We start from the raw sequence: 15,636 nt of genomic DNA, 5'->3' as shown, positions 1-15,636 counted from the left end.
GGCCAGGCTGGCCCAGGACAGAGCCAGATGAAAGTCTGAGTGCTGTTTATCTGCACTGGGGGCTCCAGTAGTGAGTCATGCAAAAACATCCCACTGGTGATTCCCTTTGTAAACAAACAAGCAAACTAGAAAGGAAGTGGAAAAGAAAACTCACCTGCCTCATACCACAGATACCTTTGTTGCTGTATCACGCTGGGCAGGGCCTGCACACCTCCTTCCTTCTTGCCTGACTCCTGCATGCATCCCCACATGGGGATGGGAGCTGTGTCTGTGGGGATGCCACAAGATGGCAAGGAAGAGCTGTGACACAGCCACTCAAGTCTTGGTGTGCTCACAGCCCAGTGTTAATGCAGGTACAGGGGTGAGTGAGCAGGGAAAAGAGAAGGTGGTATGCTGAATCTTGGGTGTCACAGCAAGGAGAGGAAGGGATGGCTGATTACGGGCTTGAGGAGATCCTAACAGTTTCATGCACAAAAAGAGAATGAATTGTGTCGATCCTGCAGACACTTCCTCTGGGTAATGCAATTTCTAGCTGCTTCTGCAATGCAGTGACCATGCGTTCTTGTTAATTACTGCTAATTGAGGCAAGAAGTGATCTAAAGATATTTGCTTTTAGACTGCCTTATATTGGAGAAGAGCTTTCAAAGGACCTAAATGTTGTAGTAACACATACACATTTTATTGGCATCCAATAAAAACAGATGCTTTTAAGTCACTGAGCTGCTTCTGAAAATCCTGTTTGTTAGGATTTTCAGAATCCTAACAAACAGAATCAGTTTCACTTTAGGATACAAGTGCAGACAAGGATGGTGGAGGCCCTGCCATGCCCACTGCAAGCCTTCAGATGTACAGATGGTGAGAGGACTCTGTAGCTTACAGACTTGTGGAGAACACTCAGAGCAGGCAGCCTAGCAGCTCCTTCTCACTGCTGGCCCCAGTTTTGGATTTTGGGATCAAGGTGACAACACAGAGCAGAGGTGACAGAAATCTTTGCTAATGACTGTTTTCATGTGCAAACATAGCACAAAGAGCTGTAAGTGGTTGGGCACCTGTCACTGGTGGTTAATGTATTCATTCAAAGATGAACCTGACACGAACAGGTGCTGCCCTCTTAGGAGGGAAAGGTGAGATCTTGATGTTCCTCCTTCTCTTTACTGGCAGGAGTTACAAAGATTTATAGTGTGAGCACACTGCTACCTATGCATACTCCTCACTGGCTTTCAGAGGCCAGCCTTATCAGAGTGTGTATTTTTGGCAACACAATGAAGTCACCCTGGTTTCATACTAAAGCTTTTCATGTCTGTGGCAGTTTTATTTAAATAACATAATAATATCCCCTAAAAATTCTATATATCAGCAAAAAAGATTCCCCAGAGCTGCAGCCATCAGCAAAAATAAAACTTCAAGGGTTTGCACTGCCCACAGGTGAGGGATGAAGAAGCTGATATGCAAAGCTTTGGCAGCATTGCTGGTACCTGTGGCAGCTCTTTTAGCTGTGGCATCAATGCTTGTGAGCTTTGGCAGCTCATGCTAGACAAGGAAAGAAAATCAACCCAGAAACAGATATATAACCTCTTAAAACTGCCCACATTAAAGCAGCCTGCTCCTGAGACCCCCAATGAAAGCTGTCAGGGAAAAGTGACAGAATAAAAGTGCCTAACTACCTTTTCCAATCTAGGCTTAAATAACTAACAAAAGCTATAAATATAGGGCATCTAAAACAAACATCTTAATATCAGATTTATGTAAGAATCAGGTGCTGAAGCATACCCTCTCCATGATAGCTAGGAAACCACTTTTAGCCAAGTCTCCAAAACAACAGAATATAATCCATCTCAGTGCCAATTTATTTACTTGTGGTGCATCAGAGTGGTTGATAGAGGCAGGGTAAAAATCTCGCACCAGTGAATCACTTCCACACCAACATGAGACGAGGCAGTCTCTGTGACTACTCACTCTACCACATTTCCCTGTCTGCCTGGCTGCACAAAAGGTGAGACCCATCATGTTGTGGAACCATAGATTCTTGGAATGGAAGACAAGTATTAATGCCTAAGAGGTACCGTTTAGATTTCTTTCTTATCCCAACTGATTGGGATTACTGATTTTTATGAGACTGAAGGAAATTCCCATATTTAAGATTGCCATCTGTCCATCCAATTCAACTGAAACCAGTCAAGTGGGTTTTGAAGTTACTGGGAAGAAGAGAGGAAAGAGAGGTTGTATAAACGATCCTGTGAAGAGGATAACAGTAAGCTGACCAAGCTGGTTATAATCTCTGCACTTCACTGACTTCCTTTGGTTATGTGAAGCTGTTATGTGAAGAACTGAGAATTAACACTGGAAGTGTGGGCAGATGGTGTACAGTGATAGCATTTCTGTCACTACTTCTCTTCATCAGGCTCAAAATATTAAATGGGAGCAAAATCGAAAGTGGAAGCTGGAGTAAAGATCCTGCATATCTCTTTCTGGAGGATGTGGGATCAAGTGACAAAGATCTTTAAGTCTTTAAGGGAGGTAAACATTTAAGAAACTCATCCTTGTGAGGAACCTTATCCTTGTGGACTCCAAAGACAAGAAAGGAGACTACTGACCTTGCTCCAGCTTTGTTTACATATTAAGTAATTTACAGTTAACATTTTGAGGTTAGTTAACAAGCTGTTTTTAGAAAATATCTCTCCTTCTCTTTGCAGGGTCCTTGCCATCAATTGCAGCCTGCCAAAGATGAGACATAACAGGATGAATTTTTCTACTGTCTGTCCTCATTTGGAAGATTCCTGAAGAATAAAGTTTCTGTACTTTTATATGCTTTATTTTGCTTTGTGCTAACAGTCTGAAGAGAACTGAAGTTGTGCATCAAGCACAGAAGTATAGATAGATGATCCTTTCTATCAGAGGGATTGGATTTCCAGTCACTCCTAAGTTTCATTGTCTTGGAGGTATTTTGAACAACTGCCATATAGAACAAAAGGCAAATCTTCAGCGTGGCTTTTGGCAGATTTACCACACAAGTCTGATGTCAGCACAAGAGCAAGATACAGATCTGCTTTACTGCACTAAACACAGGTATCCAGTGTAGACTACTTCTGAGGAAGCCTCCTTCAAAATCCACAACAAAGTTCATCAATAATATACTGCATTATACAACATCATCTCAAAATGATGTCTAAGAATTTCATGTCTCCATCTAAGATGCCTGAAATGATCCTTCACACCCTAAAAGCGACTTTGTCCCTCAAATGGCTAGAAATGGAGCACAGATGACTATCCCACATGGAAACACCCCTTGCTGCCTAGTGGCAGTGAAGTGTTTAGAAGACACACTGCCCTCAGTTGAAAGCAATGTCAGATGTTTGCCTCAGCTACCGTCAGTCCCCCTTTTATTCCTCAGTCAATTATAGCAGGAGTTATTTGTGACTTCCAAGTGCCCAACTAGAGCATGTGAGCAGTGCTGTCTGTGCAGTGCCCACACCTCGACAGACCCATCACCAGAGTGCTGCAAACCATGGGCCGGGTGATCCCAGATTTTGCAGCAGAGAGGGAGAAGTACCTTTGGTACCTGTGGCTGTTGTGCAAGCCACACATGGGCAGTGGAACAGCGGGCATAAAAGAGTAAGAACCTGGCTGAGATGCATCTCACTTATATTTAGATAACCCATTAGTCACCCAATTCCCATCAACTACTTATTTGTATCAGTACTTAATGGAATTAGGCCCTTCAGGTCCTTAAAGCCTGGGTGTGGGCTGCTGCCTGCACTGTAGAACACTTTAATACATTTTAAACTCTGTTACTTAATAAATATTTGAGGAAAAAAAGAGGTTTAGTCTGCCCTAATTGCCTGCCATCACATGCATGATTTCAGCTGCCATGCACACCACTCCCAGTCCCAGCACACCTTTCCCTTGCTTCATGCACCTGTGCGTTGGGAGAAACAGGGAAAAGCCACTGAATTGTGGGAGAAAGTTCACAACTGGGAAGGAGTTTACAAGTGATGTCAAAGCCTACTGGTGATGTGGCTTGTCATTCTGCTGGGAAGGGAGGGGCAGGTTGGGGCACAAGCGCTTTAAAGGAGACTGAGGAAGTGAACCTGTGATGCCACTGCAAAGCAGCCCTTCGGGGAAATCCAATTACCTACCCAGCCTCCTGGAGATCACAAGGAAGAGCACCTTGAGGTGAAACAAAGGAGAGATGAGTGGGCCGGCAATGAAAGGACTGGGACTGTTCATTTTCAGTGCAAGTGAGTACTAATTTGGTTATGTCCTCAAGGGTTGGGTGGAAGGAAACAGCACTACAAAGTACAAGGACTCCAGCACACTTTGTATGTCTCTTTTTTGTTTAGTGAAGGTTCCTCTGTGTTTATGGCCTGACAAGTGTATGTACCATCTCTGTGCTGAATGTCCAGACACACAGGCATCTCCCAAAACTGTTAGAAATTGGAAAAGATGCTGTTCTTCACAAAGTATTTTCCATAAACAACTTTACTAGCTTCTATTAGTACAATATTTATCTCTGAAAAAGGAACTTCCTCCTTTGGAAGTCTCAGTGCCACTGCTTTTTATCCAGTCTCATATTCTTATATCAATGTTCCTACACCTTATTCCAGGCCTCAGACCAAGCAATGCACGTGGGAACTGCTTGGGGATTTTTAATTAAAAATCCTGAAAACCTCACTTCAACAAGACCCACAAAAAGGAAATTCACAAAGTTTAAAGTAATCAGAAAAAGTGGATGGGCTCTACATTCAACAAATGGGACTTGGGTCATGGTTTGATGATCATTATGTAACTTGTACAATGCCATTGGTATTCACTCTCCTTTTTCATTATTTTCACCTTTCATGCTATGCAAACTAAGTATGGGGAACTTTTCAGAAAGAAGTAAGTATGTAAAATGAAGCTTTTTTTTTTTTTTGCTTGATCAGAATATCAGTTTATTTCAGCAAACAAAATATTCCTGTAATAATTGCCCTTCAGTTCAGTTAACGACTACTGAGTAAGGAAAGTAGAAATGTCACTTTGATCGTCTTCTTCTTTTGTACAAGTACAAATCTCTAAGTTAAGCAGAGGGAGCTAAAACCTTTCACAATTTCTTAAAATGTTATAAACATACAAAGTGATAACACACAAAAAAGTAATTCTAGGGCTTAAATCTAGGTGATATTGTCCCTGTGTCTCTCTAGTAGCATGTAGGCTATTTGTTCTCTCTCCTTTTTTGGAGTTCTTTCAGAAATTGCTTCCCTTCAGCCATATTTTGAATAGATTCTGTTTTCCCTCAAAAAAACCACCCCCCCAATGTCTGAAGAATAAACCACAACTTTTAAACATTCTGACTATGAAGTGAAATGCGGTGAGAAGTGGGAAGGAGGAAATCAGCCTAAGTCAATGACATCCCAAAATGAAGTTGTTGCTTCCACGAGAGAGGGAAGCTCTTTCTGGGCTGCAGAAAGGGGTGGGTGACAAATGAAGAGCCCCAGAAGCAGTGGCATATGAGGGCGATGGCAGCAGATGAATAAGTGTGTTACAGGCTGAGCCTCATGGGCAGTGCTGGGCTCAGCTGCTCCCCAACTCTGCACCAAACATGTCTGGAAAAAAAGAAAGATCTTACTTATTGTAGGATTTGACTCATCCAATTGGAAGAAGGAAAGGAAGTCTTAGAGTTAGGTGGTTTCTTCTCTGCCTCAGGGCTGTGTTTATGACCTATCAGTGAGCCCCAGCTCAGTGGAACCAGTTTCTGAGTGACAAAAAGATCAGGAAATGGGTTTTGCTCCATCTCCTAAATACAGACAGTGTTGCTTTTCACCTAAATGCAGGGAAGTATCTCTATCCAGTCACAACAAGTGAGGAGAAAGCTTTCACAGGTGTCTCTCATACAGAGGGCATATGAAAACAGCAGTCAGAAAGTGCCTCGGGGCTATGCAAACATGGGCCTTGCCCTGGGTACTCCCGAGCAGGTAAAGATCTGGGAGTGGCTGCAATAAAAGCACGTTAGAAATACTTTGCCCTGGTTTCCTCCTCATAACTGTCAGCAGTTGTAAATTAAATAATCCCCAAGAGAACAGAAGTCACCCTTGCCATGTAACAGAGGAAGAGGTGAACACACCTTGCTAATGAACTGTGGGAGCCCACAGAACAACTCGGTCTTGGGGCAGGACATGCAGAAAGATGGGAATTTAGGCTGAAAGCAGATCCCTGTGCCAGCTGTCTCATGGCACCCTGTGTAATTAATTCCTTGAATTGTCACCCCAGGTTCCTAGTGCAGTGACAACACAACCTTTTGTGTCCCAACAGTGTTATTTTCTGAGGGACACTTGTTCACTGCTAGTCAAGGATCTGGCAGTGCTCACCTTGCCCATGGTGTTCACTTACTGACCTAGTGCACGGGGCTGTGTGCTTTTCCTGTCTAAAAAAGTGGGTATTCACAACCAGTTTGTAACTCAAGGTGGAATCTAGAAATCCTTTGCTCTCTCCCTTATACATTACACTTCCTTATAGATCTAACCTGGACAGAGATATGGCAGAATGAGGATCCAAGGTTTGCTCAGTGGCAACTTTTCAGATGAATCCTCTCCAGGGAACAGTGACTCAGTTTTCAGAAGCAAACCTTCACCACTACATGGAGCATGCCCCTCATGGGAGAAGCCCTCCTCTTCTTCCCTCCTTACTTACATAAAGAGGTGGTTCCTCTTTACCATGGGACCACCTCTGAGCAACACTTCTTTTCTTGCCATTTACAGTTTTCCCAAATGATTTCCACAAATGACGGTGTCATAAAAGAAAAAACAAACAAACAAAAAAGCAACAAAAAACCACAAAACAAAAACCTCAAACCAACAAACCCAAACACAGAACCCACACAAACTGTTAGGAGAAAGCAGGTGTTTTTAACCATGAATTCCTGCAGGCATGGAGGTCACCTATGGCAGGGCAGACACAAATGTCCAGCTCAATTCTGAGATGAACAAAGACCTGCCCACCAGGCAATGTTCACACATGATGAATTAAGAGCAAGTCAAAGGGAATGCAGTGTAAAAGAAACACCTGCCCTGTGCCCTTCCCCAGGGCACAGAGGGGTTTCTGTTTTAGTCAGCTCTCAGCTATTCCTGTGCTCCAAAGGCAGGAGCTGGAGTTCTTGGAGAAAGGTGACTTACTACCTTACTCATTTTTAAAAAAAACTAAGAGCTATTCTTTCCTTGTTTCTTTCAATCACTCTTTGCTTCTCTAGGTTTTCCTGTTTTCAGGGATGAAAAACATGAACAGGTTTTGATTCCTTAGCACAAAATGTCACTTTTCTATGGATTTGGATCGAGGCAAGTTATTTGACAGTCTTCCTGATCCTTGAAATTTGACAATATCAGTTTGTTAGTTTAGCCTGAATCCTTGAGACTGCTGATGCACTTGTAGTATCTGTTTATCTGTCTCCCTCTGTACATTCTGAACTGTCAAAGGGTGTCAGTCACGCTGAAGGAGGGCTCAGGAAAAAAAAAAAAGAGTCTTTCTAAACTCCATGGCAATACATGAGTAGGTGAAGATGAGGGAAGCAAGGGACAGAGAGCAGAGTTTAGCTCTAAGCCATCCTGTGCAGCAGCTTCCCAAGGCCAATCAGCCCCAGCCCACATCACATCAGTGGGGAATGTCCTGGATGACAGGGAAAGAGGGGTTACTGTGGCATGTAAGGAAGCCAAAGAGACTGCCATGGGATCCAGATGTTGTTATTTTTGCTGAGTGTGGTATTTATTCTCTTTCCAGTTCTGGTGTCTGCCCACGCCCTCACTGTGGAAGCACCAGCAAAGGAAATCCAAGTGGCAAGAGGAAGGAATGCTACCCTGCGCTGTAATTTTAAAACAAATGTTGTCATTGATAGAGGAGACATGGTTTTCTGGAGGAAAATCTATACTGAGGTAAACTGAGCTGCATAAAGAAACAGATGAGAGGGCATCCAAGAAGGGACAGGAGGTGGAAGCTGTGGGTGGGAGTGGATGTTGGGAAAAAAAAAGATTTCATCCAGACTTTTTTTAATCCCAGAGCCGTGCAAACAGAAATGCTAAGTCTAGATGTAATTTATCTCAAATCTATTGCACAACACTAGGCAAGCCCCCACCCCTCTTCCTCCTCTCTCCCAGTCTCACAACTATTTACTGAGGATACATCACTGTATGTCCTGGGGGTTTACATAGAAAACATGTAGAACATGCGAAACACTCAGATAATTTCTAAAAATATATGCATATATATAAATATATATGTCTAATACACATATAGTATCTTTGATACTATATAAACAGTTTTAAGTTGATAACAGTACATGGAGAGATTCTTGAGGTCATTCATTTGAAGTATTTGAATGTTAAGAAACTTTTTAAAGTTCTTGACTTACTGGGAATTAGTAAGAGGGGAAGCAGCCTTTGGAGGTCTCCTTGCAGGAACTGCCAAAGGTTTCTTCTCTGGAGATCCTTGCTGGGAGAGTTTGTGTAACCACAGGGCAATTTGACTGACATGGGCCTCAGACAAGTCTCAAGCTGTCCTCTCCACATGATGAGGAAAAGTGAATAACCCCCAGCAAAAGAAATCAGTTGTCTCTGATTTCAGATGAGGTGTGAGAAGGGGATTCCAGACAGAAACAGAGATCCTTTTGAATTTCTATGTTTTTGTTGGCGTTTTCTCAAACTGGTGCAGTTTAAGGTCCTCTTTCCCAAGCTGCTCTTTCAGAGTGGGCTGATTGATGGAGTTAGGTGGCAGACTCACACAGGAGAAACCGAGACTGATCCTGTCCCCTCCGTCTCCGCCAGTCTGATATTATTTCACGGTATTTCGATGGGTTCGTGCGCTATGCGGAGGGCTATGACCATCGCATCCAGTTCATTGGTGATGTTGACAGTGGGGACATCAGCATCACCCTGAGTGCTGTGACCATGGAGGACAACGGGACCTACGTCTGCGCCGTCCGCCTCCGGAACGACGAGTCCCCAAAGTCCGTACGCCTGGATCTCCAAGTCCTCGGTGAGGTGACACAGGAATGCCACACCCCTGTCAGACACACCTGCCCTTCCTCTAATGTCCACATTAGTTTAAACAACAGATTTTCTAAAAGCCAAAAAAAAAAAAAAAAAAAAAGTTGTCATCCCTAATTCACCTTTGGCCTTTTCCTACTCCTAGAGTGGAAGGATGCTGAGATGCGTAGAGGAGGCAACTCCCTCAGACAGCCGACTGTAGATTAGCCTTTGGAGTTGTACAGCTCACTTTCCTACTAATCCAGGCAGCATTACAGGGCTTTCCTCATCCCCCCCTGTGGCCTATCATACAGCTATCAAAAGACAGGTCACCTCACACTATTAGACATATCCCAAAAAGCATATTGCAATTCATTCCTTGGCTTTCCATATCCAAAAAGGGAGAAACAAATTAGAAACAAATTAGATCCAAATTCACTTTAAGCTCCTTTAAGGATGCGACAGATGCAAGATCAGCCTTTGCCTGCAAGAATAAAAACCACAGATGCAGATGGGCTGAAACATGAAACTGCTTCTGATTAATACGGTTCCTTTTTTCTTCCCTCAGTCGCACCATCCAAGCCTGAGTGCAAGATTCTGGGGACACCAGAATATGGGCAGACAATCAACCTAACTTGTGTTTCTCACGAGGGCTCCCCAACGCCCACATACAGCTGGAAAAGCTTCGATGTGCAAAATCAGCCCCGTGCGCTACCACACACAAAAGGTATGGGAAAGCCAAAGACACGAAGGCATTGATGTCTCTGCAGTCGAGGGCTGGAAAGATTTTAAAATGCAAATAAACACTCTTAAGGCTTATTCTAGGATGTTCTCTGAGCAGGATTTAGAAAAGTTGTCCTTTTGATACAAGACGTGCTCATGAGTAACATAGCAGGGGGAAAAGGACTCTTACCTGAAGTAAGAATGGTCAGACTTTAGCTTCAGCTCTCCCCTGGTGAGAAAGCTCTGGGAGCAGACAGAAATAATTATTTCTCAATTGCTAGGGGTAAGGCATAACACGAGGAAAAACCTTGAGGTTTCTAACTGTCTTTACATCCCAGCTTGCTTGACAAAGAGCAGATCTCTTTCTGAACAGAAGGAAACAAAAGTTGGCTCCAGAAGCTTTCTTCCAGAGAGGACCCCTCACCTAGAGGAAGGGTGTATGAGAAAGTTACAGCACTCCTGCTTGGAGCATGAAGTAGGCTTCTGGTCCTTTAGGACTGACACACAGTCCCTAATATTTTATTTGCTTTCATTTTAAGTCAGAATATGGAAGGAAAAAGGAGTGAATTCCCACAACAGGACTTTGACAGAACTTATACAGGAATGACTGTTTAATGCTCTTTTAAGTATATCAGTGTCAGAGAACTCAGATTAATTTCATTAAACAACTTTGTTTTTTCCTGGCCTGTCCAGCTTCGGGGAAACTAAGTGTCTGTACCTACCCTTCCTGGTTTAAGGGAAGTGAACTAAAGATTATGAGACTCCACAGGATATTTTACATTCAGGAGCCGATTTTTGCATAAAATATGCAAAGGACAAAGTATCACCAGGGCCAGGAACTTCATTCATTTCACTGGCCACTAAGTGGTGCCAGCGCATCACGCACAGCCCTGAGCACAGCGGGAATTGTTACAGCAGCAGCTTCTGCTCTCACCCTGTTCTTCCCGGGACAGGAGTCTCTGCTGGCCCATTCCCACCTCATTTCTGCTTTCAATGCCAAGCAATGTGCCGACTGTCCCCTGGTGCCCCAGGCTGGCTGCGTGCCCTGCTCTCACTACACGCAATTGCCTTCGGTGCTAAGCAAGTCCCACTGCTGCAAAGTGTGCAGAACCCAGTCAGGAAACACTCCAGAGGTGACAGTACCTGACCCACATTTTTTCCCATTTCACTCAATTATTTTGATTTATTAGGCGGATTTAAATTCCACTTCTAGACTGAGACTTTAAGAGCTATAAAGATCACACACACACCTCCCCCCCACACAAAAAAAAAGGGTGGGGAGACAAGTTAACACCAGGAGTATGTAGAGACTAAAAGAAAATTAAAATTAAAAATCAAGCAAGCATATGGTCTGTAATTTCTCAATTTGCATGCTCTTCTACTAGCTGGCACTAGGTGCCAGCAAATCCTAAACATAAAAATGAGATCGCAGGAAAACAGGAGTGTCATTACAAAGTCTTCAGGATTTTGCTATCAGAGCAGGAAGCTGGACTTTTGTCACAAGCAAAAAGCATGGACTACACCTACCTATACCAGCTGGAGATGTAACAACCAGACTGCCTGAGCCGACAGAGCTAAGCTTCAACCTGTCATTCTGAGCCATGTGAGGCTGGACAGAAAACATCAGCATCACTGCAATTGTGCCACTGCAGTTCTTCTCCTTCATTTATTTACTGGCCTCTCCCAGACTAGAAAACTTTTCCCCTCACTGCTAAATAATTCATATCTGGAATCCTAAGAGTTGCAGGATTGAGGAGCTTTCTCTTGTTTAACAAGCTAATTCATCAAGATGGCCATTTCTCAGAGCCAGGTCCTGGTTTGCACATCTGACATTTCTCAAAATCCACTACCAGAAAAAAGAAAGCTTTCTCTAAGCACAGACACTTCTCTCCCCTCCACCTACAATCTTCTTTCTAAAAGGAATGTTCAAATATCACATGTTCCCTGTAATCAAAACAGCACACTTCTGTTTATCCTCCCACAAATCACTCTAAAAGGTAGGGATGAGCATGGCAGCTCCTGAGCAAGACAGAGCAATCCATCAACTTTAATAACCTCTCATCGCTCCAACCACCCTGGGCTAGAACTGGAGGGCTGCTGTTGCCACCACCTTCCCTGCTTTAATTCTTTTCTTTTTTGGCCTGATTTGTGTTTCACAACAGGGCAACAAATAACCCTGAAGAATGTCTCAGCAGACACCTCTGGCTTTTACATCTGCACTTCAACAAATACCGTGGGAGCGGAATTTTGCAACATGACAGTCAGCATCATGCCACGTAAGAGATGGGGCTGCCTCGGGGAAGAGAAGTAACGGAAAGGAGAGCTTAGCTCAGAGTCAAAACACTAAAGGAGGGGAATGTTATCATCTGCTTTCTGCACACCTTTAAGAGAGACCCTCTCCACTGGTTTACATGCTGGTAGAGCCCTCACCAACTCATTGGGTTAGTTCAAAAATGACAGAAAAGCTCTGTAGATTCAGACAGCGCTGAATTTGTGATGTCTGAAACTAAACTTTATACAGACAAAGAAGAGCAGTTGTTCAGATGCATGAGCTCCTCCCTGTCAGTAGCTCACACTCCTGTATTACCCAGTACAGAACTATTTCCAGTTGCTGCAGTCAAACAAACGTGGTTTCCACTGAGTCTGGAGCTGGTGGGGGGTTTGAGGTGCAGTGATTGTGCTGATCCCATTTGCCATCATTCCCCCTGCTAACTCCTCCCTTCCCACACAGCATCCATGAACATAGCCCTGTATGCTGGCATCATTGGGGGAGTTGTTGCTGCCATTGTGGTGATTGGGATCATTGTCTATTGCTGCTGCTGCAAGAAAGAGAAGAACACTGACTATGAGATGACGTGAGTACCTCTCCCTTCAGCAGTGAATGGAACAGATGAAGGGTTCTCCTTTTCCCTCCAGCATCAGCAGATGGAGTGGAAAGCTGGGGAGGAAAGAAATCTGGGAAAGCATGCACTGCTTTCTCCTTTCAGTGTCCACCCCAGTGGCTCCCATTTCTCCTCATGGAGTCCCAGACACCTCTGTGTCTCTGGCTAGAACCAAATTATTCAAACCTTGGATGTGAATTAGCACACATGCTATGAGAAAAACCTCTTGCATCACCAGCAAGACTGAATTTCTGGACCTCAGCTGGGAACAGTTCTAGATCAACTTACAGCAGTTTAAAAGCATCCTAAGCAAAATCTCTTCAGTGAGGTTTCTGGTTTGATTAACATATGATGTTGTTAACCATCATGTTAACCATGATGATGTTAACCATCTGATTTGATGGTTTTGATTAACATCTCTACTCCTGAACAATGTTTTAGGGTGCAAGAAGACAGAAATGAACCCTCCAGGCAGATGCCACCACCAAGGAATGAGAGCATAAGGGAGGATGTGGAGAATGCATGAATGAAGAAGCCACTGCCATCTCCAGGATTGCTGAGGCACAACATCACTGCAAGAAAAGAAATCAATCCCTCTTTCTTACTTCAAGAAGTTGAATTATGAAATGAAAGCCAAAGGCTCTGCCTTCAAGTTGTGGGAGAACATTCTTGCTTCCCTGGAAAGAAGTGTTTGCTGTACAGTGAGCACTAACACACACTCTCACAGCAGAAAATGCATGTGGAGCACTGCTGCACCCAGTCATCCAAAAATAACCAGTCTTCCAGACTTCCAACTTTCTGAAAACAGAAACCAGCCAGGTCTATTTGGAGAACAGAGGAACGGAGCTGCTGCTGTATCCCCAGATGTACAAAAGGCTTCAAGGTCACCAGCTGCATTTCATCAAGGAAGGGTGATCTTGTTAACTGAGTCATGCAAATGTCACAGCTTTCACCATTGGCCAACACACAAACTGTTTTTATGGAGGTTGAAGCAAGATGATTTTTAAAGACATTTTATTAAATGTGTTCTTTGTATATATTATACATGCACATATAAATAAAGATATGGAAGAAATCATTGATGACCAATGAATCTCCTGTTTGGGACAATGCATAAGAATGTCACAGGTAAGGTAAGAATTTAGATGGGCAGCTGATAAGAAGTAGAAACACTCTACTAGCCTATTTACTGTCAGACTCCTGAATTTCTGAGTTCTAGCTCCCAGAGTTCCTAATTTTCATTACATTACCCTTTCCTTCTGATTGTTGCATGGGCAAGTCAGAAATAGTCCATTGCTCCTGCTGCTTCTGAGAAAAATGACAATGTGAGAGCATGTACATGGCAAGTACATCCTTAATTTAAAAAAAAAAGGGGGAGGGAAGGGAGAAGGGAAAATAACTTTTTATTCAAAACTGTAAAAATTTAATCAGAAGCATGTGGAGGGAACTCCTACCACTGGTATCTTTGGAAAAGAATGGACTGTCCATTCCCAAGGACTATCAAAGGGTATTAAAACTAATTAACAGCTTTTGGGGATTTTTTTTTTTTTTTTTAAAGATACATTTGCAGTAAAATTTTTATCCTTTCAAAACTCCTTATTGCATCTTCAACTTTGGAAGTTTCAGAAACTTACAGCAATGCCTCCCACATACCCTTTACCCCCCAAACAGTTAGTGTAATAAAAACCTAAAATTTCACTTCAAACAAGAACCAGCCATCCTCCTACACATGACCAGCATTTTCTAGATTTTAAACTATGAAAATCACCCTACCAGAACTGTAATTTTGGCTTGCTTTCTGGCTGCCTTTGTTTTACATAATACTTAAAGTACAATTACTCATCTGTAATAATAACAACTGCAAATACCAGTGATAGGAGTTCTTTAGAAAGAACACACAAATCTCTCTGGCAATGGACAACCTGAAATGCAAGACATTCTGAGGACCTTTTCCCATGATGCATGACAAAACATGGCAAAAATGGATGCCTAAAAAAGAACATTGCACGGAGAAGCTGAAGGCAGATAAAAAATGAAGTGCACAGCTCAGAAGCAGAGCTGGTATGTATTCCAGTCTCATTGTAACAAGCAAGTACAGTGTGAATTATCTAATTACCATTGTAACACATTTCTACTGTGAAACAAAAGCTACTTATTTTATAAATGTTACAGACATTAGTCAGCACAACCTGTTTCCTCCACCAAAACCCTCTGGCTGAAGAGGGCTTCTGTTGAGGGATAACAGTCTGGATTCTCAAAGATCTTAACTGCAAAGTCCAGCAAAAGGATTTGAAAATTATCAATTATTATTCTTCATGTAACACTTGCACAGTGGTCATTTTAGGCATGAAGGAAAATACAGATTAGCAGTAAGCAAGTGCACAAAGCTGTCTAAAGAAAAATACACAAAAATACAGAGCCACAAAATACAGACTAGTTTACATGATCCCCCAAACCCATGAATTTAATTCTCTGTAAGCAGATTCCATAAGAACCAGCAGAGGAAAAACAAGAGAGTCCAACTTGACAACATTTAAAACACTTAAAGTTCTGCAATGATAAGCTCAGTTCTGAGCTGAGAAATAAACTAAGTGATAGCACATGGAGATACATGGCTGAGACAATTCGGTGCTGCTTATTTTTTACCTTTTAAAAAATACCTTGGAAGTAGTGCATTTATCAGAATGCTTTATGTGTTTTTTCCTCAACCAATTTGTTCTACTCCATCAGCCAGAAATACACAAATACACATGTTCAAGCTCATTCCTTATTCCAGGGTTTTCCTGTGACTGAATTAATTTCCTGACTGTCTTGTATGTCTTTTGAAGCAGGAATAACTGTAAGAGTTACCTGTAGTATAGCCACAACCTTATGCAAAACTAAACCAGCAATAATAATTTTGGAGGGAAGAAACTAAATTAAGCTAGTAAAACTTAACTAATTCCAAAGAGTTAATGTATGTATACCAAACTTCAATAACTGCTTCCCTCAAAAGGCAGGAAGGAGGGAGAAAATGTATGACCAGTTAGAAAAGTAAATTCCTA

General features: G+C 42.7%; 1 protein-coding gene across 4 annotated transcripts in view; it reads left to right on the top strand.

The window, feature by feature from the left end:
- GPA33 (glycoprotein A33) overlaps nucleotides 1-13,670 on the top strand; it is a 51,191-nt gene extending 37,521 nt beyond the window's left edge. For all 4 annotated transcript variants that reach the window (XM_033518695.1, XM_033518699.1, XM_033518701.1 and 1 more), the window contains 7 exons: nucleotides 2,694-4,238; nucleotides 7,747-7,898; nucleotides 8,787-8,997; nucleotides 9,556-9,714; nucleotides 11,873-11,986; nucleotides 12,442-12,565; nucleotides 13,034-13,670. In XM_033518695.1, coding sequence (XP_033374586.1) covers nucleotides 4,190-4,238; nucleotides 7,747-7,898; nucleotides 8,787-8,997; nucleotides 9,556-9,714; nucleotides 11,873-11,986; nucleotides 12,442-12,565; nucleotides 13,034-13,118 — 894 coding nt within the window. In that variant the 5' untranslated portion in view covers nucleotides 2,694-4,189 and the 3' untranslated portion in view covers nucleotides 13,119-13,670. The remainder of the gene's footprint in view (nucleotides 1-2,693; nucleotides 4,239-7,746; nucleotides 7,899-8,786; nucleotides 8,998-9,555; nucleotides 9,715-11,872; nucleotides 11,987-12,441; nucleotides 12,566-13,033) is intronic.
- Nucleotides 13,671-15,636: the final 1,966 nt, after the last annotated feature.

Source organism: Parus major, chromosome 1, assembly GCF_001522545.3.
Source record: "Parus major isolate Abel chromosome 1, Parus_major1.1, whole genome shotgun sequence".
Lineage (NCBI taxonomy): Eukaryota > Metazoa > Chordata > Aves > Passeriformes > Paridae > Parus > Parus major.
Note: the sequence above shows the minus strand (reverse complement) of the source record. Positions and strands in the feature narration are given on the sequence as shown.